The following is a 26,411-nucleotide window of genomic DNA, read 5'->3' as shown; positions in this document are numbered from 1 at the left end:
TACTGCAGCGAGAGAATACAGTATATACAAGGTGCAATTACAGTGCATTTTAATTTTTTCATAGACTATGTGCTGTGTATAATTTACCATATGCAGAGTTTGTACATTCAGAACAGTAGTAGTAAAGGGAAAAGGTGGAATCCCCCCTCTTAGAACTCTGCGTTTGTCTCTATCAGACTCCCATTTGGTACTGTGTGACATGGGAGAGTTTGTTAGACGGTGTTTGTGTGGCTCTCATGGATAGATGTCTGACACTGCTAGGTGCAGGCTGTCACATACAGCATCTGTATAGGAACTTAGCAGCTGGGACTGTCTGAGCACACGTTGTTGCATGGACACCTGTCCTTCACGTCCTTCTCCTGGTATAGGGCACACAACACCTAGCCATTGCCACTCCATGCCCACTCCTCCCAGCCCCCACCGCAGCTGCTAGTGGTACACATGGTCTGCCAATCCACTCATCCCGCCCACTCTCACATTCAAGGAGTTGCAGGGGAGTTTTCCTGCCCAGATCTCTGTCACTGGTGGGGCTGGGAAGATGCTGCTTTCAGGAGAGCACAGAGGTGAAGCATCGTCTTCTCTGCCAGGAGTACAGCCGGAGCTGGGACCAACCGGGGGCACCTACAAACATGCCTTAAAAAGTCCTTTTCCACATCTGTCCGGGCCAGTGTCTGTGGATATTACTCTGCTGTTGTAAGAGCTTGCAAAGTTGCTTTCCAGTACTTACCACGTTTCTTGTGCCATGCAAGCAGCGGGCATCTCAGCCTGCCAGCACCTCCTCATGTGGGATTACCAGGTGGCTGGTGTGTGATTCTCCTGTGTGCACCACGAGGATATGCCCTCGCTATTTAATAACTTGTGAGCTCTGCTTGGAAACCCCAAAAATGACTTGGCTTGACAAACACAGGATAGTGCCCCTGTTCCCCGCACTGCACCTGCTATCGCTTGCATTGCTGTGTACAGGTTAGTTAAACTTTCATCTCCTTCATCATCCGCAGGTCGGTCTCTCTCTCTCTCTCTCTCTCTCTCTCTCTCTCTCTCTCTCTCTCTCTCTCTCTCTCTCTCTCTCTCTCTCTCTCTCTCTCTCTCCTGTATATGACCTGTGCTCTGCCTCATCTCTCTCTCTCTCTCTCTCTCTCTCTCTCTCTCTCTCTCTCTCTCTCTCTCTCTCTTTCTCTTTCTCTCTCTTTCTCTTTCTCTCTCTCTCCTCTCTTCTGTTCTCTCTCATCTCTTTCTTATCGCCATCCCTCCTTCTTAGCAGTGTCAGACCAGGGAAAGTGACAGTCGATTTAAGCGGCTCTTGAAGCAGCCTGGAGGGTTTTATATAAAAGTGGGGAAGTAAAGCATTACATACAAATTGAAACATCCTTAAGGAAACGCTCCGGGTTTTCCTTCTCCCCTTGTAAAGCGCACATGCTGAGATATTCATTGCTCACCCATAGCCAACACGTGTTGTCAAGAAAATAGGTTAATTACTACACACTACTCCTAATAAGATCGGACAGCAAGCAGACATTTTTAGTCTTGGTCATTGAGGGTATATTGGTTACTTGAATATCCCAAACGTTGGCTTAAGTTGCTCACCAAGACAATACATATTAAATGATATTTAATGAGCATTATGCTTTATAAATCTGCAAGTACAGAATGATTCTCTGTGGGGTCTGAATGGATGTCAGTTATTAGAAATACTAACACCCTATTACATGAAATCTGCTGCAACCACAGGAGGAAGGAGAAGTTATATCACTTGACAAGTGTTCATGTGTGCCCCCCACTTCCACCCCATCTTTATTTCCTTTTATTAGGTACACAGGGGAATAGTTAATAGTTGTCCAGTGTCATACAAATCAGATCACCTGCAGTAAGTGTTTGCTTTATAACCCATTGTGGCCTATTACATTAATATGTTCTTGTCTATACCTTGTGTTGAGGCAGAATTGCATTTTTAAAAAGGTAGGGGATACATTCATAACACAGTTGCTCAATGAATGCATTTACCAGTGTTTTGAACTATAATAGCTGCATAATGCCCCATTCGGGGATTGTTATGTTACAGCTGTTGTTTAGCTGTAAATAGAGCATCTATACAGTTTTTACAATTAAAATAAACAAATCTGAAGATGAAAAAGCCAAGTAATTTGCTTTTGTTCTGAAATTTAGCATTTAAAGTTGTCTCATCTATTGCTGGAAATAACACTGATGTAATACATAATACACTTTTATTGCTTGACAAAGTGCACTTGGAAAGAGAAATACATATTTTCATTGTTTCATTTTGAAACCAATTAATAAGATTTCTCTGGGTAGATTTTCCCCCTCAATAAATTCAAGCTACAAAGTGTGAAGTTTAGTACATGTACTGGTTCTTTTTTATCTGTCTATCCCACTGTCTACAATCATATCCAACTTCATCAATCCGCACAGGCTTACATACTGTAAGCACCACATCTGTTAAAACTGCAAGGTAATGTTTGGTGATATATTGTATTCTTGAAACATTCTCTACGAGTGATGACAATACACTGGCAATATATAGGCTTTGATATCATATGTTGACACACTGCTACAAGCTCACTATACTCATGAGGCTACTGATGAAAGGTTATAAGACACAAACCAGTTATAAAAAAAAGCCATGCTGCATAGTGACTTGGAGAGTTGAATGTAACTGTCTGTCTCCATTTAAGAAATGGTCATTCCCTCAGCAGGTCTAGTTCCATGGATTTGAATACATGAAAACAATAAGAGGATTCCATAAGTATCACAGTTTACAAAATAAGTCAAAACTATAATGCAAAGTAATATTATTGAAAAATTCTGAGTATTTTCCAGCCCTATTGATAACACTGGCAATCAGTGATATATGTACTACTTATCGTAGACAATTGTCCATACGCCGGCAGTAATATCACCAAAACATGCTGCACCTGCACATCTGTTTACACATGTATTGCAATCTTTATTATCCAACTTTTCTAAGTGCCTCCTTTGATGTGTTTTCAAGTATTGCCCATTCTGTAAAAGACCCGGATGTGCAGCTAAGAGCACAGAGATACATACACCCATCCAATTACTTCTGATCACCTTAAAGTCCTCAAGTGAAACTCCCTGAAATGGTTGTTCTTGCTCCCTAATGATCCCTGAATCAAACCAACCTAGTATATTCTTTTAATTGGTATCAAAAGAATACACTAATTACAGATTATGTTATTCACACAAGACACACGCAATATACAAAAACGACTGAGTTGTATGTAATTTGTATGTGTTATGTCCCTCTGTGTGCCTGACAGCTGGGCACAGTTGGTAGCAGTTACTGTTGTGCAATGAATGGGCCCTTAGTGTTCTGCCAACAGATTCACCATCTTGAGGTTACATTATCAGAGCACAATACAAGCATTTGGCTATGGAAATGACAGGCTCAATACAAACATGCTGTGATTCATTAGTTTGTTGTGGACTGTGATATTATAGAGGAGAAACAGATTGAGAGCTTTTCAGTCACCCTGGATCCCTAGTCACTCCTTCCCAGATCCACATTGCCTACCACTAGTGACAAGGTTTTTACATTGTACCCTACACATTCTAGATGGAAATTAGTGATCTCTTATAATATATCCCTAAGGTGACCTTCAAGAGTGCAATAAACTGGGTGTCAGTGATGTCCTCTTTATATATATGATATTGAAATGGGCAGAGCCATGCAAACATGCTTTGCAGAACAGATCCTGGTTAACAAATAACACCAGGCGTTATTCTAAACTCCCTTTATATTGAACTCTTATTTTGCCAGTGTATCATCTTTGTGAGCCATTATTCAATAATTATCCATTTTCTTCCTTTACTGTTATCTACAATTTAGGAGTAACATTGCTATAATATAATGTACATGAAGTTGGGGAAAACATAGTAATATAAAAATAGGAATTAGTATTTTAGTTAGTAATGCAGAAAAGGTTGGCACTTGGCATATAGAGAATTAAAGGTAGCCACCATAAATGGTAGAGTGACTTCTGTTTTTGGTCCTGACCCATAACTAGAGGCTGTGTTGTTACATACGGGTGCTGAGGACCACAGGACAGTGATGGCAAACCTGATATAGACCAAGCTCTCTCTCTCTATCTTGAATAACTATCATATAGATAGTACTAGTAATTTTTATGTTTGTAGCCTTTTTCAAGAATTGTTAAAATCATTTACAGTATTGTGCACAAAACAAAAATACAACAGATCCTCTGTTTCCAAGCATTTGGTTTGTATAGTAGCAAGTATTAGACTCACTTTTCACCTTGACGTGCAAAGAAATGAGATCTGTGGGCGTTAAATGTGACATCTCTATGCAACTAACACTTGTCACATTCTCTTTGCCTACTCCCAATCTTGCTTTCTAATCATCTATTCTTTTTCCTCGTTTACTAGCTCCCTCATGTGTCCCTCTCACCCCTGTTCATCATCCGTACCCCATTTTCTTCTGAGTCTCCTTTAATGGTCTTCAGCCAAGGCTTTATTTTATTGTCTCAAAAACGCTGCTATTCTCACTTTATAGAGGTTTCTATTCATAGGTAATGCCAGTTACATCTCTCCAGGGATCCAATAGGAAACTTTATTTCCTCTTGTATCTCTATTCTAAAAATGAGCCCAGTTATCAGACGGGTCTATTGTTATACGTCTATAAAGAGACAGCTATATCTGGAATTGCAGTGAACCTGTTTCCAGTGTTTAAGATGAGATTCAACCCAGGAGAGATTAAATCAAATGCTGTATTTTACTGGAGACCTCACTGACTGTGCTTTGGAAAATCGACCTGTTCTATTTTTAATTACATAGGTTGATACATTAACCAGTTAATGAACCTTCGAAAGCAATCCCCACTATGGCAGTTTATTCAGAAACAATCTGATCTGTAGCGCTTGCTTTCTATTGTACAAAGCAGGTCATCTTTATTAAATCATTAGGTTAATTAAATGCTTCTGAGGACCAATATCAGTTACTTATTTACATGTCTATTGCCATACATAAGGGTTAGATCAAAGGTAGCCAGGACATTCTGGGATTTGTAGTTCAATAACAGCTGAAGAGCTAGAGATTGCTAAACCTTGCTTATATAAAGTGTTTATCCGCACAATGTTTCTCCAATGTTTTCTTTTTAGAACACAAATCAAAGTTCTTTTGAAGTTATTTTTTTGTGTGATAATTTTATATAAAATAGTGGAATGCTTTACTAAGGCAGCACTTTACTAGGCTTGGAATGAAGCCGGAACTCACTGTACAGACAATTGGGAGTATTCTGAAGATGGTTTGGAAGATCACAGTAGGGAGAGTCAGAGTACAGCTCACTCAGACTATGAAATTCTTCCTTAGCTCAGTTCTATGTGACACATTCATTGGGGTAAATGCCCTATGTGTCGTTTTGTAAATTGGAAAGAAACCTGAAAGAATCAAAATCCACAGGATATCCATCACTAAGTAACTTCATTAGGACTCTATGCCTGTCAGGAGACAGATGATACACTGGCTTTGTGATGGGTGACTGGGCCTCAGTTATTCAGGGATTTCCTAATAAAATTACAATAGACTTTATTTGAATTCTAGAAAGAAATAGTTTTGCATCATTGTTTTTGGCTGGTAGTAAAAGGGATACTCTTGCCCTGACCAAGTGTAAGATAGTTAGAAAATATTTGAATTCTGTTTGTAATATGACCTTGTTAGGGGGGAAATATGGAAACGAGATTGATCACCTCATAAAACTAAAATAAAGGCGATTGAATTAGCACCCTCCAGAGGGACAAGAGCAGCGTGCAAGATGAGTTTATTTGCAAGAGCATAGCAATTTGAATGTTTTTTTGTTTGTTATGTTATATGAAAGCAGGATGTCTTTAGAAATTGTGTGCACGAGATGCATTGCAGAGCTGGATATTATCTGACTTAGAAATCGGGATGCAACAAATCCATATTTTAATATTTGAATACTGAACTGCATCTAAACCCTAAATGGTACAGTTGCCAATTCTGCCCAGTTTCCAGGGACAGTCTGAGGATTTAAAGATTAGTCTCTGACTGCTTTTGTCAGTGATAATGTCACTGTTTTTCAGTATTGATGAAGTATATAATCCAGTTGCTTTTTCGTGTATGTGTTCAGGTCTTTAGGTAATATTTTTTGAAGAGAAGTATTTAAAATGTAAAATGATTGTATATTCAAATTCAGTAAAATGAACATGATAGGGATTGTACTGTAGTGCCTTGATGTCTGTCACTGTCTTGCGTAGGTGCATGTGACTCAATAGCAAATTATCCCTGATAACTAGTTTAAAATGTTGGCTACTAGGAAACCATCAAACCAAGGGACTGATTAGGGTCTTCTATTGTGTGTCTTAGCGTAGTTTTCCGATACTCGACAACTGCGCATGGGGGTGGAGCGGGGGGCATGCCTGGCCAGCGTTCAAAGAAACGGGGGGGTTTTGCCCCTATTATCCAGGTGTGCCGATACTAGGGTATGCATCGTTGGACACAGATTTCCTCGCCTCACAGGCTGCCAGGCTGAGGGCTCTATTTATTAAGCCTTGGATGGAGAAAAAGTGGATGGAGATAAAGTACCAGCCAACCAGTTCTGTCATTTTACAAACAAAGCAAGTGACATGACAATTAGGAGCTGATTGGCTGGTACTTTATTTCCGTTATTTCCATCCAAGGCTTAGTAAATAGACCCCTAAGTAAGCTGAAGCTTACTCAGTCTGGCCGGTGGCGATGGTGATCGGATGCAGCAGACACTGCACTCGGATCGTTATTGCTGAGGAGGTATCTGCTCCCTATAGACACCTCCTGCAGTGCTGGACGGTACTGCACAGCCGCTTCCTTATGGCTGGGTAATACCATCTGTACCTGAAGTTCTGAGTTAGATGCTTTCCTACGTGTCATGGCTATAATTAGGGAATTTCTCTTTAGGTACAGCAACAAAATATCTATCTATCTATCTATCTATCTATCTATCTATCTATCTATCTATCTATCTATCTATCTATCTATCATTCTTATTCTAAAGATTTGTATAAAATTGTAGATTTCTGTTAAAATAGGAGTCAAAGGACAAAGGTTATTGCTCATTTTCATTTTATAGGGCAGAAATACTTAATTATCCTAATTTCCATTCGCTTTTACTGATGAAGAATTATTCTCTTTACTGAGAACACTGCAGTCATTTGTTTTTATCCTCTATTCTTTTCATCTTTTAATCCTTTCACTGCCAGAAGTGACAAGGGTGCATGCAACCGTATCATTAACACTCTCAGGCTGGATGATGTAACGGGAACATGACACTTTGTCGGTGAAATGAAGAACAGACAGAGATTGTAAATGCTCCAGTGCACTGGGACAGGTTAAATTAATCTAAAAAGCGGTTTGAACATGACTGGATATGCTACATAAGTTGGATAAAAAGTGGTACTTTCTGTAAAGTGAGCTTATTTCTGCTTTACCCAAACATGGGTCACCTTGGTGAGGCTGCCAAGATAACAGCTACTCCACCTTTGTGGCAAAGTTCTCAGGCACTATGGTTTGCGCTTGGCACTGTTCCCAGCTCTGGTGTGTGTATACATTTGGCAGTGACACCAGGCTGTTGCTTTGTTGGCTTCTTCACATGTTCCTCCTTGGCATCACTCCTCACTGGCAGCTGTGTAGCTGTCTCACTTATATGAAGGCATCGAAGGGTCAACTTGCTCTTGTCCCAGATGAGCTGTGTTTTCTCCTCCATCTCAGTCTTTTCTGCCTGTCACATCACAAGATGGATTTTGGATATCATAAAATCCTTTACATGGGTCATTTTTTACATATTCCTCTAAGAAAAGGCATCTTTTCTGGCTCTTCAGGAGGCATATGCTTATCATAGAATAGTATGACATTACAGCAGATGCTACTTTAACCAATTGATAGTGAATAGTGGTGAGTGTCTGAGATAATACCATTTATCAAGTCAATTCATGTCACAGAGGAAATAAAAGTGTTAACAGATTAATGTTATGAGAATCTGTGTATACAATGCAATATCAGATCATGGCTTTCACTTTATATGTTGTCTAATTTGAAGTCTCTCCCTTACTAAACATCAGTAATCCTTTTAGTTTTTAAAGGGTTAATGTACACATACCTTGCATTTATTTTAGTGGCAATACAAACACATTGCATTCCATTTATCCTCATAAATTCATGTATGTAACATTCCATTGTGTTTTCAGATTGAACTCCTCCCTCAGTGGCTCCTCATTAAAATCAAAGGGCAGTGCCATATGCAAGCAGAGAGAGGGAATAAAGCATACAGGAATTCCCTCATTTCTCTTGACATTAATATGGGACTGCAGCCATCTGTATTACATTCTAATACTGCATTTGGGGACAGTAAGACGCTGCAGCCCTGAGAAGTATTGTCCGTACTCTTTCAGTGGATATTGTTCTCCTCAATCCTGTTTCATTCACTGCCAATAAATTCTCAAATGGCAGAAGTGAAGTGTGGGAGCCTAAATGCTTGTGGGTATCAGTATGCAAATTCAAATAATCGTTTATTTTTGTGGGGAGGAAGGGTGGCTCAGCCAAACTTCAACAGTGTGGAAAAAAAGGTGTTTAAGCTTCTATGAATATTAAGTTAATGAAAAGTAAAAAAAATGATGTCTGTGCTATGAACATTTTATTTCTGCTTCAGGCCGATTACATAGTGTTTTCATTTTATTCGCTTTCCTAGACCCAATGTTTTAAATAGTATATTCCTTATAATATAATGTTAGAATGCAGTGTATATTGAACATGGTCCTAGACCAGTAACTCTTTGGACTTTATAATTCATTTAAATTAGTTATCATCAAATTGACCTTTTTATGTCACTAATTCGGGCAGGTAAAAGTTGTTGGGTGATGAATACATTATTGTGTGCATGCAGACATGTTAAATCTGACCTTAGCCACAGTTCTGAGCATGTGGTGGAGGACAAAAGCCAGCCTAATTTAAATACCAAACAAGAAAACATGGATAGGTAATTCAGAGTAGCTACCCCAACATGTAATGTTACTTCAGGGCCTTAGGTTTCGCGTGGAAAAAGTATGACTTTATGAACACACCAAGATTGTGCTCAATATGTCATGCTTCTGACCTTGATAAAGAACAAGGATGATGAGTTCATTATATAAACTGGGATGCATAGCTCTCATGTACAAGCAAAGTTTATGTGCAGTCGGCCTACATATACGAAAGGTCTCATATGCAAGTAGCCACTGAGTTGTTTTCATGCTGCAAATAAGATTTTATTGCACAACTTTGACTGTGAAAGCTAAATACATATGCACACCTTTTCGCTTTTATAAACTAGAATTCCAACACCATTAATATTAGACAGTAACATTGTTTTGTCTCACCTAGTATAGCATTTCAGCCTAATGAAAGCTTAGTATGCTCTTCTTTCCAAAGCACTGATTTGCCAGATGCCACCAGCATTGAGTCACTGTGCTTGACACAACAGAGAACTTTCAAAATCTAGAATTCTTCAACAGCAAGGAGACCTGACTGTTACATATGTGCTGGGGGAAGGACAGCAAAATGATGTCACAATAGGCAGTGGTCTTAGCTTTTGGGTTAGTTGTGGTTTAATTGCTACTGCCTAATCTTTGCCTGGGTACACACTGGAGCAACGGGCATTCATTCCAACATCAGAACGAATGCCCGTGAACAGCGATTGGGCATCCACACTGGATCACTTTAATGAACGATGGAACGATCACTGTTATGTCATTCATTAACAATGCCCTGGCTGCTAGCGATATCGCTAGGTTTGATGTGCAGCACATCGAACCTGGTGAGCGTCGCTAGCGACCGCAGCAGTGTGCAATCACCGTTACACACTAAGCAATGTAGGCGATATATCATTACGGAACTGCATATTTGCCCACATCACTCAGTGTGTACCCGGCTTTACTGATAGTAGTTATTTCAGTAGGAATATAAAGTTGATTTTAATAGTGGGTTAGGTTAACTGAACACAGGATGGCAGTGTTTAAGCTAACTTTGCTCCAAGTCCTGACCCATCTATTGCGCTAGAAAAAAGGGTGAAAGTTCCATCTGAGTGTAGCTACACAAATGTGGCAAATCTTGGTGTAATATAATTGTTCATGGAACTGTGTGTAAAAAAACAAAACTAGTTTCCTGTCCTAAATTACTCCCATTATATTTAAGTAAATATTTGTTGTTATATATGGAAAATTGGTTGCAAGGGGTGTATGGGTAAAAAGTATCTGGGTCTTGTACTGTCTATAGGCTCTGGCTAGTCACCTATGCACAGCCACGCCCCAAAAATGGTGTGTCAAGGCACCTTCCAGCACTGCACCGCGGCTTTGAAGCTGCAAACCTGTGAGAAGGGATAGGATTTTGTCATACCTTGGCCACACCCAACTGGTTTCCTGACGGCCCTGGTGGGTAACCCTGTGGCTCAGTAGTTAACATTGCTGTCGCACAAGCGGTAATGCCATTGGCTTTCGATGAAATTCATCCCAGTGTTATGTATTTATAGGCCCGATTCATCATCAGGGGACAGCTGGTCCCAGATGATTAAGTATCCAACTCGCCGCGTGTTGTGGCACTGGATACTTAATTACCAGAGCAATTCAGTATTGCTCCAGTGTGGGGATAGCTGCTTCAAAAAACAGCTGACCCTGCGATTCCATATGATGGAGCGGGGTTCCAGGAACCAAAGCCATCTGAAGTTTTCAAAGTTTGCTGAACACCAGGCAGTCCTGTTGGCCCCCCTGATAATGAATGGGCCCATTACAATAACCATCTGGATATTAGTGTTTCCACATGTATAATGGGCCCATAAGTAATGATGAATAGACCCCTCTATGGTAGAGAATTTAGACAGTACTGCAGGGACTAATGTGAATGATCAAACACTCTGCAAAAGTGTTGTGTATTATTTTGATACTAAAAAAATAAAAGTTTTATACAAATAAATATTGGGAAATTGTTTCTGTTTTCTTACATAAATATTTTAAGTCTGCTTGTTAATTGCATTACGGTTACTATTGTTATTAACTTTTATAAGGTGCCACAAGGTGTTGCAGCGCCAAACAGTGATATAAACACAATTATATGAAAATGACATAACACACAGGATAGCCATATATACATTGATTAAACCAAGGGTATGTGTACAACTGTCTTATCTTAGGGAAAGACTGCAATTTGACTGCATCAGTATTGCTGGTATTATGCACAATATTTATAGCATTTTAATATTACTGCTTTATTGACCTGCTCTCCTGTATTTATAACTTGAGTGGTATATAAAGCATCCTCAGTTAATAATCAGAATTATTAATATCCTTTATAATCTGCTTACTTTCATTCTTTTCTAATCCAGCTGGCGTTCAATATATCAGTATTGCCAGGATGTGCACGTCTTCAACCTTTGTTCTTTAAAGCTAACTAGGTTTAATGTGCATATGATGTATACACAGACATGATTTTATTTTATCTCTGACCTGTCGCATATGATTATATAGACAGTAGAGGCTCCTAGTTGGATTACATCAGATAGTGTCCGCCCCAAGGCTTATACTTAGACTAATTCCCACACTAAAGGATTCATTCATGATCCAGTCATGTCACTCAGATCTACAGACAAATGAGGTTGCTGCAACAATCTGGCAGCCAGAGCCTAACTAAAAACAATACCATGGAGAGTTTATTCTGGGTAAGGATTACCTCATATAACCCTAAGTACTTTGATACATTTAAACTAAGCACTAATAGCTAGGCTACATTGCCCTAAAGACCATATAAAGGCACAAGCCAACAGACTTATAGGAATGATATCTGTGGTAAATCCTTATATCTGTAATAATTTACAGTAGGAGGAGTGTTATTCCTTATAAAACAAACATTTCCCAAATTAAAATGTCCTGTTGTGTTTTTTATCTCTACAATAAGGTTTGTGTTTATTACAGTAACAGACCTATTGGTCTGGTCAGTTAATATACAATACTATTAAGTATTATGAGATCCATGTATTAAATATGGTGATAAGGCTGATTTTCTATTAGTGTCATATGCAAAACTTCAGCCTAACACCCTCCTTTCCCTAGTGTCAAATTCCCAGACCCTCACAAATGTGAAGTTTGTAAAATAAAAATAATAACTCTTACCCTCTCCTGGCTGGGTGGTAGGACTGCATTCCAAATGTCAAGATGCCCTGATACAGAATGCTGTCCAGGTTCTACTGCTGACCAGTGGCAAAATCAGGATTTCTAAAGGGTGGTAGTGGGGTTTCCAAATGTTAGATTTTGGAGCAAAGCAAAAATAATAATTTGTCGTAACTAGCCAGAAGCAGGTACTTTTGTTTGTGGTGATTTGTTTGAGACTAAAGAGTGGTTACTTTAAATCAGTGCAAAATGATCTAAATACTATTGCTTCTAATATACGAAATAAAAACGTTCCACTCACTGTGTCTTTAATATGTCAAAACAAAATAATAAATAAAAAGGATTGTGAAAAATAATATTTTAAAATATTGACCAGTGAGCAAATGCTTTATTCAATGAATTTACTAATGTTTATTATAATCTTGATGTCGTAATCGGTTTTAGAGCCCTTGGTAGTCCCTTGATGTAAGGAGTAAACACCCATTCTTAGCTTTTAACCCTATAATAAATATGCCACACTTATACACTGACAGATAAGATGTATATGAGACCAACAGACATTTTATTTGACAGCCTGTAACCGAGCGGATATTATGGCCATACACTGTGGGAAAACCCTCAGCATCGAAGGGCTTAAACAATGTATAGTGTAGAGCAGTATGTTTTTGTCAGCAAGTTTCATTGATATGTTAAAATTAAACTGTATATTCAATTGTTAATCTATTCTATCATTATGAGGAAGCAGGCAAACATTTCAATAAAGAATCTAGAAATGCTACAGATATGCATTTTTGTGTAAACACCAATTTCATTGCAATAGTGTACTGGGATGCAATGTTTTGCTTCAGAATCTCCAAATCACTGCTGTTTATATTGTCATGGTAACTCCCATGGCAGATATTTGATGACCGGTACTGATTGCATTTTCTTAATAACATGAATTCCACCTTCTGCCAGAAATGACATTAATGCACTGATGGGAGATGGGACAAGCACATTTTTAGTAATTCATTCTGAAAAACACAGATATGAAATAGCTTATCACATACTTGATTACTTGCTTTCTCTAAAATGTGAATTTTGTAAACATGTAAATATTAGCATTTTTATATTTTATAAGAGCACAAAGATACAATGGGACCCAACATTATATATAAATTATTATTAAAAAAAAGATTTATCTGTATAATTTTATCTTTCTTTGTCTCTATGTGAACTTGGAAGATACGCATGACATCCGTGCCTGTGCTCTATAAGCCAATATTAATGCTGGAGAACATCCTGGTAAGTTCCATTTGGTTGATTTAGGTGTTTGGCATTATATAGCTGCCCTATATGCTTTAAGGATATCCTCATCCAGTTCCTAGTTCTTCTGTTTCACTAACTGAACTATAAACATTAACTAATCACCATCAACTATATTATAGATTACCACATACAGTATACTGTAATTGGCTTGTTCCCACAACTGTTGATGATAAAGACTAATCTGTAAATTGCACAGAGAATTCAAGTTAACATACACACATAAGCTGGGTCACCTCAGCCCGTGCTGCTCCCTGCTATAATTTTAAGGTGCTGCAGGGTTCTTCCATCTCCATTGCGGCATTGTTGGGAATGGTGGTGGCATCATGTGGGAGAGGAGGCACGACAAAGGCCCTGTCCATCTCAAGACATGCCATCCTCGAATATTATATAGGGTAGCACAGACGGTGTAATGGTTAGCATTACTGCCTCACAGCAATTAGGTCGTGGGTTTGATTCCCACCTCGGCCCTAACTATGTGGAGTTTATATATTCTCCCTGTGCTTGCGTGGGTTTCCTCCGGGTGCTCCGGTTTCCTCCCACACTCCAAAAATATACTGATAGGCTAATTGTCTGCCTACAAAATTAACCCTAGTGTGTATGTGAGTGTGCATGTGATAGGGAACATAGATTGTAAGCTCCACTGGGGCAGGGACTGATGGGAATGGCCAAATATTCTCTGTAAAGCGCTGCGGAATATGTGTGCGCTATATAAATAACTGGTTATAAATAAATAATAATAATAATAGAAGGCTGTGCATTACGGAACTGAATAATATACTTGAGATTCTGTGATATCCAGGAGGGGCATGTCCAGATGGGAGTTATTTGGGGTATACAGTAGTTACGGAAGTAGCATCATTGTGGCCCCCACAGTTTGTTCTATTGGGAAAGTGACCATGAAGCCCTGGTCCATTGCAAATCACATCATTAATTCTCTGGACCGGCCTCTCCACTGGAGGCTGGTTTACTCTGCTGGGAGACATAAGAGCTCCCCAAGAACCATAGCTGCAGTGGAATGTCAGGGTAACACTGAACAATTTTAGTGTAATAATTAGACTGAGAATTGAGCCTTCCTTAGGCAGAAATTGTAGATTGATTAGTTAAACATCTGTTTCAGATGATCTATGAAGAGAGTATGCCACGTTTATTGTACCTATAAATGCCTCAGTTTTAACTTGACAGCCTAGTCAAAATAGGCACTTCTGCAAGTATCCTCAGTTTAGTAATAATTTATAGTGTTCCCACAATTCATAATAAATGCCCGTTTTGTTCTGTAGTGTAGTGGCCTAATTACTTTCTTGGCTCTTATACTTCTTCTGAAGTAGTCCTGTAGCATAAAAAAGAGCCAGAGTGCATGACACATAACATATGACATATGACACAGAGTGTTAACTCGGAAATTCCCGACAGATGTGAGTTTGAGTTACATTTTGGCTAGCCCGCCTACTGATTACACTGGCAGCAAGTCAGAATTGGTCTCCTCTCATTCTGTATAATGAGAGACCGCACCTGATAATTAGTAACAATTATATAAAGGGGGCAATATTAATAATTATCAATAACGGGTAAAGTATTAGTAATATATATAGGGGGCAGAATGTGATTAATAATTACACAATGGGGAGAGTACATATAATTATATGAATCAGGGCAACAATATATTTTATACATTTTTCTAGGAGACACAAATTTTAAACCTGTTGACCAGACATCACTAGACATCTCCCCCTAGACAATTTGTATACAGAACGATAAAACAAAAAAAAATTTGGAACAATTTGCAACTCCAACAACCAACCACCGATGTGTTTTAAGGAATTCTTTAATCATGCACAGGTGAGTTAATCTATTTTGCTGTGCCAGTAATTATCTCACCTGTTTCCATAGCCAGAAATCCCCAAACATGACATGTTGGGAAAACTTGAGGGTTGAGGCCGAGAACAACTGATTTATGTAATTCTTAATTTTATGGCGATCCTTCAAGCGATTTGCAAGTTGCCCCAAAATTAATTAATTACATTTGCCTTTCTGTGTCTGTGGTATAACTGTCTACTTATTATCATACTCGCTTACTCTCCCGGAAAGACTGGGAGGCTCCTGAGAATCGGTTGGTGCTCATGGCCGCCCAAAAAAGTGGGCAAGTCTCCCGGCCTGCCCCGGGACACCACAGCACCATAAAACAAACACCACCGCAGCTGAGGCATTGTGCAGTTTCAGGCGAGGTCATGCTGACGAATTTGCACGGTCACGCCCCTGCTCTGCCTCCAATAAAGCATCATATCCTCGCCACGCCCCCTTATGTTGTGCCACGCTCCCCGCTATGCCGGCCTTACTGCCTCCTCCAGAGGGGACAGCCAGAATGTCGGCAAGCATACTTATTATGTCTCACTGCATCTCTATATCTTTGTCTAACATCTTTTGCTCATTACTAAGGGCCTGATTGAGAGTTGTACGCTGTCTGTAATGATTACAGATGAGCAGTTCAGTTTTGCTGAAAACTGAACACACCCGAACTTTGTGGTTCCAAGTCAAACCGAGGATCTATAAATGGATCTCGGGTTTTGGATTGCATGTTAACAGGTCCAAATGACATGATTTTAGCAGTTTTTATCAATTTTAAAGAAATCCAAAACTGAAACCAAAACTATAACATTTGAGGGTGGTTTTGCCAGAACCAAATCACGGGGGTCTGAGCACATCTCTAGTAAAAATGCTTTTGCCACAGGTGGTATCTTGTGTAAATAGATGCTTCCTGCAAGCTTCTGTGATCCGCTGCTATGTCCGAGGATGCAGCATCGGATCATCTGCAAAAACATCGCCCATCTGAGTAACTCTCAGGCTATGTAGGATGGCCGGAGTTTTCATACTGCAAGGGCCAGTAAATCTGCATTGGAAGACGCAGTCTCTGGCCTCATCACCTCTTGAAAACAGGGCTTACACGCCCCCATTTTTAAGAACGCTGGTATCACTTCCCCTTCCCCAACCCCAAATGGCCACAGAATGTCAATCACCGCCATTGCAGTTAGTGATCGGCACATGTGCAGTACAGATCCTGCGCATGCGCTGATAATTAAACCATCAGGTTTACAGTACTTACAACTCTGAATTAGGCGAGTGTTGTTGCATCTCTGTCAACTATCCTTTGCCTGTGATATGTCTCTATACTTAGTATGTCTTGATACATCTCTCCCTCTGGGGCCTATTCATCATAACTTAAAATTCGATGGAGGTAATTAGGTTTAGAACTCGCATGGAGTTCTACCTAATTACCGGAGGAATTCATCATTCCTCCTCTCTATAAGTATCTATTGCGAAAAGCTGTCATTTTTGCGATGACAGCTTTTCAGGAAATAAATACTTTTCTCTATCTACACTACCTTACCGCAGCTGGAATCAGTGCTGCACAGGCGCCGTTACATCCGTAAAAGCAGCACATGCGCAGCACTGCCTACAGCTGCGGTAATTCTGGGGGGACTTGGGGGACATACATGTCATTGCTGGTATAAATGGACTGTTTTACCCTGAAATAATTAATTGCATGCATTTGGTAAAGCTTATTAACAATAGAGGCAGGTGTGAGATTGTGTTGTAGAAAAAAACACCAAAATATATATATTATTCCGCTTTTAGCTATACTGCTGTTTTCCTAGGCAAGTGTTAATAAACTTAGCATAACATTTGCTTTCAGGGATAAACGATTATTGGCGCTGCAGCTATTTAGATCTAAATATTTCATGATGCCGACTTTCTTCAGCAACAGTTGAATCGGGAAATTTGCCCAACCTTGCACCTCTCTGTTTATACCAATTGCACTGTTAACTGAACTTCACTTCTGAACTTTTCCCCTTGCGCTGTATTAACATTTATCTTTGTGGAGTAGTCTGAATTTTATAGTACCGACAATGTTCCTAATGAAACAGTTCACTGCCAGAAATTGGAATCTTTCTTTATAAATCTAAACACACCCCAGAGAGTTGGTTTTGCCGCTTTCCATCTCTGTGCTGCGGTTTCATGTATAAAATGAACTATCAGCATTTAGAAGACTCAGAATAGTAATTCTGTCTGAATTAGCCTCAAAGCACTTATGCTATAGCAGATGCTTTGAGCATCCACAACAATTAGTAATTAAAACAAAACTGGCATTGTTGATTTGATTAAAAAGTTATGTTTATTAATAGTATTTGCCCATCTGTTTTGTATAACTAGAAATTCTATGTTGCCTTTTGTATAGGCAGTTGGTAATATAAATACTGGCAAAGACTACCCTGCTGATCACTTCAAATCTAGCACAATTTCTGTATTTTGTAGTTGTGCTATATTTGTTTGTACTTTATTTGTATAGTGTCTCAAGAATTGCATTCAATAACATGAGTTTCACATGTGTTCTAAATGTATAAAATAATGCAGGCAGTGCAGAAAACCATGGAAACGTCAGGATCATGTATAAAAATGCTGGCTTGCCATGGTTGCCTATAACTATGGATAGAATGACTGGTAAGGAAGACATCCAGGGACGTAACTAGTACTTTGTGGGCCCTAGAGCAACATTTTGAAGGTGCCCCCAATGCTTCTAGAGAGACACCTCTCTATGCAGCGGGTGTTCATTTTATGCCCCATAGTAGTGCCCCAGGTTATGCCTCACATTGTAGAGCCCACAGTTCATATGATGCCACATTTTAGTGCTCTCAGTTCACATTATTACCATACTGAACTGCCCCAGTTCATATTATACTACATTGTATTACCCCCAGTTCACACTATGCCATACAGTGCCACCAGTTCACATTATGCCACACAGTGCCCCCAGTTCACATCGGCAGGTTCCTGTTTACTGGGTACAGCATTCCTGGAACGCATTTGCTTTCCCCTTTCTCTTGTGCTTTGCGTGACAAATCTGCTATCTACAATCCATTGCAGGGCGACAGGCTCTTAGAAAAGGGACAGTTCAAACTACTTGCCACAATGTAGTGTATTCAGTTCACTGTATCTAATATAGTGGCTCCTGTTCTTATTGCACTATTTTGCCCTGTAGTGGGGTGCAGGGGAGGTGCGTCTACTATAATTACACCCTGGTGACTTAGGTCCGCATTTATTAATGATCGCTATTGCAATGCAATCTGGGCATGACATTACCGCCCATGATCATATTGCAATATGCGATCATAGCGCCCAGATGTCTCATCCGGGACATGCAGGTACATGCGATGTCCCCGAAGAGCTGCCGGCCAGTGCCAGGGATGCTGCGCATGTGTAGTCCCGCTGACTGCACATATACGGCCACCATAGACGGGGAGGGTTCTGAAGGAACCCTTCAATGACTAATTATGCGCGGTGTAGCCCATAGGCTACAGCGGCAAACGTCTTCAGATGGCGTTAGCTGCAGGGGCCAATATCCATAATGCATCGCTTTCTGGATGTTGGTACATTTGGCAGCAATGCATTCCCCATAGAAACCTAGATCACAGCAGGTATACAGGGGATACTAAATATTTGTGGTTCACCACTGAATACAGGTGTTTTCGGGGATTATACCTCAAATATACAATGATATATGTATGATATGATTATGACAGGATGGCTCTGGGGACACATTTGGCTGGAGCTTCAGTGATCAAGTCAGCTCAGCCTTCTAATGTTGTACAATAAAATCCAGGATCCAGGTAAGTAAAAAAAAAATGTTTCAATTTTTTTTTTTTTTTTTTTTTATAGCACTCAGCTTGCGATCTGTTTAGACCACACAGCTGATTACTGGTACCGGCTCCCGCCTCTGCTCTCCCCGTTAGAGCAGAGCGGGAGCCCGGTAACCGGGGGAGACCCTGGATAACGCCACCTCCAGATGGCGTTATTATCACAGGGCTTCCCCCGGTATTTTTTTACAATTTATTTTTAGTAACTCTGGTCGGATCACATTTCCCATTACAATTATGGGAAATGCGATCTGCTTTACTAAAAATAAGTGATACTTAGGGGTTGGAGTAGAATTTTAATAATTCTACTCCAATTGCCCTGTAATAACTACAGGTGAAACTAAAATAATGTGAAAAGGGTGTGAAAACATCCTTTTTCACTTTATTTTAGTAAAAATAATGTTAATAAATAGAGCCCATGGTCAGCAAAGAACACTGAGGGAGAAACACCAGCAAAAGATAAGAGTGAGCTGAAGTGCATACCTTACATGATCCTATGCCTGGATTGTGTTTTAAACTTTACAGAGGACTAGTGTAATTTGATAGGGGACTGCGGTATTGATGAGTCAAGCTCAGAGTGTGTAGAAGATTTTCCTTAATAAGACTTGGTGACAGGCCGCTCTGTATGGAACCAGCATGGCCGGCGGTTCAAATCCCGACAGCGGCAGCCTGGCAAGGGTGAAAATCCCGATAGTTAATTAAGGTAAGAATCGCTAACCTTTCTCCCCCACTAACCCTCCCTTAGGGGGTGCCTAACCCTAACCCCCCTCTAAGTGCCTAAACCTAACCCCCCCTTCCCCGCAGCCTAACCCCAAGTCTCCTGGGGGGTGCCTAAGCCTAACCTCCCCCCGGGGGTGCCTAAACCTAGCCCTCGCTTCCCCTAGCCTAACCCTACCCCTCCCAGGGGGCTGCCTAACCCTAAGTCCCCACCGGGAGCCCCTAACCCAACTCCCCCCCCGTGTGTCCGCGCCTGGTGCCCGGCTTACCTTCGAGCAGCCAGGAGCACCCTCACCCACAGCTATACGAGCAGCCAGGAGGCCGCTCTAAAATTAGGAAGGACAGCCCTGATTCACAGCGAGCGCTCTGTCAGAGCGTCCGGCTCTGAATCAGGGCCAGAGTTTCCACTACCAAATATATCAGAGTATCACGTTTTTTAGATTATAGCAGTGGCGTATCTGTAATGGGTGCAGTGTGTGCGGGGCACACGGACCCCCTGGTCCAGGGGGGCCCTGCACCATACACCCTGCACCCATATTTTAAACTTACCTGTCCGTGGTCAGGTAACTTCCCTGTCCTTTTTCCGGTGTTCTGCGCATGCACTGTAGACTCCGGGCACACTCTAATAGCCGGAGTCTACTAATGCTCCGGTGGCTGGCCAGCCGCGTCAGTCGGCTGCCGGCCACCATGAAGAGAGGAGGGGCCCCGCATGGGGAGTGCACTCGGGCCGCTCCTGTCTTAAGACGCCCCTGGATTATAGACTCATATGAGTAGGTCCATCTTTAACTTTGTTCCATGTTACTATGTTATTTATTTGTATTATAAGCCCCTCAATGTACAGTGCTGTATAATATGTCATCATTTTAAAAATAAAGGATAATCATAATAATAACAACTGATAAAACTATTTTATTTGTTATTCAAGATTTTGCTTGCCAGTCCATTGTATTGCCTTTAGGTTCCCTCTGGTTTCGGAATAAGTGGCTACTTATACAACCTTTAATTGGCTGCGTCTTTTCTGAATGCATTCTCCATCGCTGAGAATAAAATGTGAAGATTTTTTTGCACTGCCCCAGTGCCGTCATCCCACCCCTCTTCGTGGCCCCAAGATATAGTAATTAGTGTGTACAATGTATGGCTTAGACCCATTTGCGTACTTTGGAAAGGTCAGCCCGAGTGCCAACGTTTTTAAAGTTCATTGTAGATGTAATTACCAACCCCATTCCCAAATGTAGATTTCTACCAGCAAGTTTGATGGAAAGAAAATAAGCAAAATGGAAAGTTATCTATTATCCAATTAGATAAATGTGTTCTAAAAGCAATGCAAATTTGGCTTTGGCTATACTAATGATTACAGAAAAAATTCATTAGCAATAATGACCTCATTAAAAAGACATCATTAATGCATCTTTTTCTGATTTATACCATTTAAGCTATAAGCAGCATTATGGTTTGAGTGTAATCTGTGTGTTTCTTACTTAATACTAATTGGCTTTGCCTGCACATCCCATCAACACAAAATTAATTTACTCCACATTTACACTCTTCTGTGCAGCGTAGATGCGGAAAACAGGAGCAACGTGTACTTGGTGATTTAGTTATTTCTTGAAGTAGTGCAAATGTAATCATCAACATGCATTCAGAATGAAATTGGTCTGGGCACAAAGCCAGACTTGACAGGAATGGGACGGAAGTACAATGTCTCACACATTTTGAAACAAGACAGACATCGATTTATAGACAGGCCTGGCTGAATATATATATTTGAAGGGGACTATGGTGCTTTATACCCAAGGGATCATAGCTATTGCAGGATGGTTGGAAGTTAAACAACTATTTTATTAGCTTAGCAGTAAGTAAGGGAGCAATTTTTTTTTATTCTTTTATTATGAAACAACTATAAAATCATTGCTAACCCACCGAGGAATATGGAATAATTCCCAGTGCTAAAATGTTGGGATTCGGGACACTGAATGCATGCTGCTGAATAGCATGCACAGACCATGACTGTGGGGGAGGGCTCTTCCCTAGAACATGCCTGGAGCATTTGAAGTGTTGCCTATCCTTGTCCACCTTTACCATCCCTAAACACCTCTTCATGCACCACATACCTGTGGCAGATGCACTTGTAACTGTGGTGAGCTGGATACACCTCCCAACAGTCCAGATAAGACAAAATGTCCTTACTATTGGGAACGTTTCACCTAATTCAGGATAGTTAGAAGCTAAGACTATGGGCATTTCACAAGTACCTTTCAATATTTAGGCACAAGAAATGGGGTCAAATGAGCTCTTATTATAAGGAAAAATGTGCATTCTTGACGTAATTGATCCTTATTGTGTATCCGTTTAGTGTAGGGGTGGGAAATAAGCGGCCCCCCCAGCTGTTGAAGAACTACACATCCCAGAATGCCCTGCAACAGTTTTGCTATTTGCCCATGCTAAAACTGTTGTAAGGCATGCTGGGAGGGATGCTTATTGTCCACCCCTGGTCTACTGTGAGAGTCTGCATGACCTTCTCACTACCACACTGTGCTGAATCAACTGGTGGAATCAAATGGACAAACACGTGTTAAGAAGAGTCCAGCTCTCTGCTCTTCTGAGAGAAGAACAGGGGCCTCTGAGATGTGACCCAGCACTAGTGGGCCCTTTTTACCGTATAGAGCTATAATGACCACACACCCTGCAATCGTGATGGTTCTGCCACTGACTCCAACACACTAAATGTCGTCATCTGATAAAAATATGTAATTTTGGTCAAATCAGGCCGAGTACACTAACCAATCACTGACTAGGGTGGTGCGACCTGTGCCGTGGCACAGGGCACCGCAGTGCATCGCAGGGCAGAGGGCGCTGTTTGGGCCTGTCAGTTTTCCTGTTTATTATCATTCTCACTTGTATCTTCCTCTTCTTTTATCCCCAGCATCTCCTGGCCTCCCCTATCTCTTACCTGGCCCTTCCCCATGTGCCTGTGGCCCTTTTTCAGGTGCAATATCTAATATCACTATTTAAAAAAAATGGGGGGGGGAGGGGCGCCAATACTCTCTCTGGCACAGGGCACCTACAAGTCTAGTTACGTCTCTGCACTGACTATACCATGGTATAAAACGGATATATAAAAGGTAGACAATATGTAAAATAAAATATTCAACAAAATATATTCTCAGACCTGTGCTCTCTCTGGCACAGGGCATCTACAAGTCTAGTTACGGCTCTGCACTGACTTTACCATGGTATAAAAACGGATATATAAAAGGTAGACAATATGTAAAATAAAATATTCAACAAAATATATTCTCAGACCTGTAAATTTATAATTAAAGGTGTTCATTTATTATGAATAATAACTAAAATACATGATTTCATTGAAAAAGAATAAAGTATTAATGAAATAATGGCCACCTAGCCAAACCTCCAGGGCTTTCTAGTCATTTATAAAAGAAAGACTTTATCGTACATGTGTCGCTGCCAAATATATAGTTTGGCCAACAATGGAAGTGTTCCTTTGGAAATTTTATTCGCCGTATTTTGCTGAACACAGTAGGATTTTCTTCTCTCGAGAGACTAGTGGAAATTCATAGGTGCTATAGAAATTAGGCTCCCAATGATTTCACCAGCTGCAGCATGTACGCATGTATTTCTGGCATGCAGGTGATTAGCAGCATGCGATGGGCAGTGCTATGTATGGGTTCCCACATTGTGCCTGCTTCTGATCCGCGAAGTGATGAGAGGCTGCTGTGAACAATCCTTGGTTTATAAGCCACTCGTTGGCACTCATGTCACTTGTGCTCGTGTCAGATCAATACATAGTCATTTCTGCAAGATTCTGGCACTAGCAGAAAAACAACTCAAATAACTTAGAAATGAGCCTGAAATACAATTTACAGATTTTTAATAGCTTTTTTTGGATTTGATTGCAAGAGTCAGACCCATGGAATCGAGAAACGTGATAGGAATGTTAGGTGTGGGAAGATGTGTGTTTATAGATAGTACACTATATACAAAATGTACAACTATATTATCATGCAAAGCAAAACTCTTAAGCATTGTCAAAAAGACCAAGCTGTTCCGATAGCACCATCACATAAAAAACAGCAGCACATCCATTATATGTATGTGTTGGTGCCAGCTGTCCTTTGGAAAATATAATTAATAAAATTTGATTCAAGATGTGAATATCTTACACACAATGGAGGCGTCCATCCTGGTATCTTGACCTATAGTCATGAGAATGGAGCGTATCCTTCTTTAGGAACCAGTGTGCAGTAGGTATAAAGCACAACTAATGAGTCAATTTGTAGACCGCTTTCTAATGACATTTGTGTAAACTCCACAAAATAGCTCCCTCTGCAGTGTGTACATTTCATGAGCATTTACATGTATAAACTATCATGCAGCAGTGAGGTTTAAGGGTTATGGGTAAGCTTTCCTTAATGTAAAAGCGTCTTGCCAAGGTCTGTTGTCATCAACAAATCTGGGGAAGGCCAGACTATGCCTTTTCACTTGATAATGCTCCTTAGCAATTATAACAACTTCATACTCCCTTCTCCAAGACTTCTCCTGTACTGCTATACACACATGGGACATTTCCATGTCCATTCAGAGGGGGCTAAACAATTGCAAAAAATATCAGGTATCCCTCCGTAGTGCCTGCTCAAAAAAATAATCAATTAATACTTAGCTTATATGTATCACGGATATCTTTGGGCTTCTTATCTCCAAATAGTAATGAGGTGTAACCAATGTATATCGTAATATGTGAAAAAAAGGAGAAAAAGAAAAGAGATCTAGTGCAGATGGTCTAACCATGAGTACATTGAAATACAAGTGGAACCTTTTCCAAACAGTACTGATACTATATGCAAAACAAATACTTGTGTGGAAAATACTTAATATATAAGACACATTTATTCCAAACACAAGTTAATATAAGCACATACAGTACAATACATAAAAGGAGCTTCTAGATGGATAATGAGCATCCTTTGAAACATCAATACACCATAATCACAGGTGAAGTTGGCCTCCTACCAGAATCCAGGTAAGCAGATGCATATAATAACTGGGAAGATGTAAAAAGCCCGGGTACTCATGGTTAGACCACATATTACGATATACATTGGTTACACCTCATTACTATTTGGAGATAAGAAGCCCAAAGATATCCGTGATACATATAAGCTAAGTATTAATTGATTATTTTTTTGAGCAGGCGCTACGGAGGGATACCTGATATTTTTTGCAAGTTTTACTACTGGAGGAGATAGATACCTCCCCCTTAGGAGATCTCACCTAAGCAGCCAGCTTGGCGCGAACATATAATACCATTTTATTTGTGTGTTTTGTGGCTAAACAATTAGCAGATCAGCCACGATGTGCCATTCCAGAACATCATATTGTGGCCATCAACGTTGCTACCTTTTCCTTGTACCCAATAGAGGTGCACAGGAAAAGAAGTGATGTTGAACATACCAAAATTGGTGAGGCACATCACTGCTAATTGATTCTGTCAGAGATAGTCCACCAGCCCTGAATGCTTCAAAAGCACCCTAAACACTTAACAGCACAACAAAGCCTACCAGTCCATTTCAGCCCCTCTGCTTTAGACATATCACTTTTAGAATGTAAGCTCTCATGAGCAGAGCCCACCTTCTATGGTCTATTGCATTGTACCTTTTCATTGTGTTGATGCTTATGCCTCTTTGTCTACTTTTTCAAATTAGGTTTTTTTTTTAATTTAATTAAATTTTGTGATGTCTTATAAATAATTAATTAATACTACTAAAAAAAAGGTGTGCTGCCTTTTCCTGCAGACAAGTAGGCATGTTAAAACAGGAATAGTAAGGGCTTTAAGTGCCCAATAGACATCCGAGAAATGAACAACAATTATTTGCTAATTATTTTTCATCATAAAATAAATACGGACTCCTCATTCATATGGTTCACTGCTTTTTGTTGTCAGTTACGTTTCATTATAACAAGGACAACTACATCTGTGTGTACAGTTGTCTCTATCTACACGAAAACATGTGTGTATATTTATTTATATAAAAGCAAATGACCCAATGGACAAAAATCTTGACTCATAGCTTGAACTTCTTTTCTGTGTTCCTGTGTTGTGGCATTTGTAATGATGTTACTGCAATCATATTTCTAGGGGAAAGTGAATGTAAAAAGTCCATTAGGTTAATTGGTGCGTGACTAGCTTTAAGCTAGGGGACATTATCTGAAGATGACAAAATGTAGGTGTACAGCCAAGAACGTTGGCTGAATGCCTCTCTGATTGGCCTCATTGTACTCTGATTTATTGTGGTAAAGAGCAGCATGTTTTTTTAAAAGAAAAAAAAGAGCATCACTCAGAATATTGATCATAGGATATAAAGAAGGTTTTAGAACTGTCCCTTGATGAGCCTCATCAGAGACAGGATAGTGTCCTTGGAAAAACATAACTATTTATATCTTGTATTATGTGACTCTGAGAATCGGTGACATAGCTTTAGATGGTCAACTGCCATGAGAATAG

At 40.1% G+C, this 26,411-nt stretch overlaps 1 protein-coding gene across 1 annotated transcript in view; it reads left to right on the top strand.

Annotated features, from left to right (window-relative positions):
- The first annotated feature begins 527 nt into the window (after nt 1-527).
- The window catches only part of LOC148512131 (transmembrane protein 132B-like), a 322,515-nt gene continuing 296,631 nt past the window's right edge, over nt 528-26,411 (top strand). The window contains exon 1 of the mRNA XM_088482156.1: nt 528-963. Coding sequence (XP_088338282.1) covers nt 885-963 — 79 coding nt within the window. The 5' untranslated portion in view covers nt 528-884. The remainder of the gene's footprint in view (nt 964-26,411) is intronic.

This window comes from Taudactylus pleione, unplaced genomic scaffold (assembly GCF_031769625.1).
Source record: "Taudactylus pleione unplaced genomic scaffold, aTauple2 ptg000282l, whole genome shotgun sequence".
NCBI classification, from domain to species: Eukaryota; Metazoa; Chordata; class Amphibia; order Anura; family Myobatrachidae; genus Taudactylus; species Taudactylus pleione.
The sequence above is the reverse complement of the archived record's forward strand: the minus strand, read 5'-3'. Positions and strand labels throughout refer to the sequence as shown.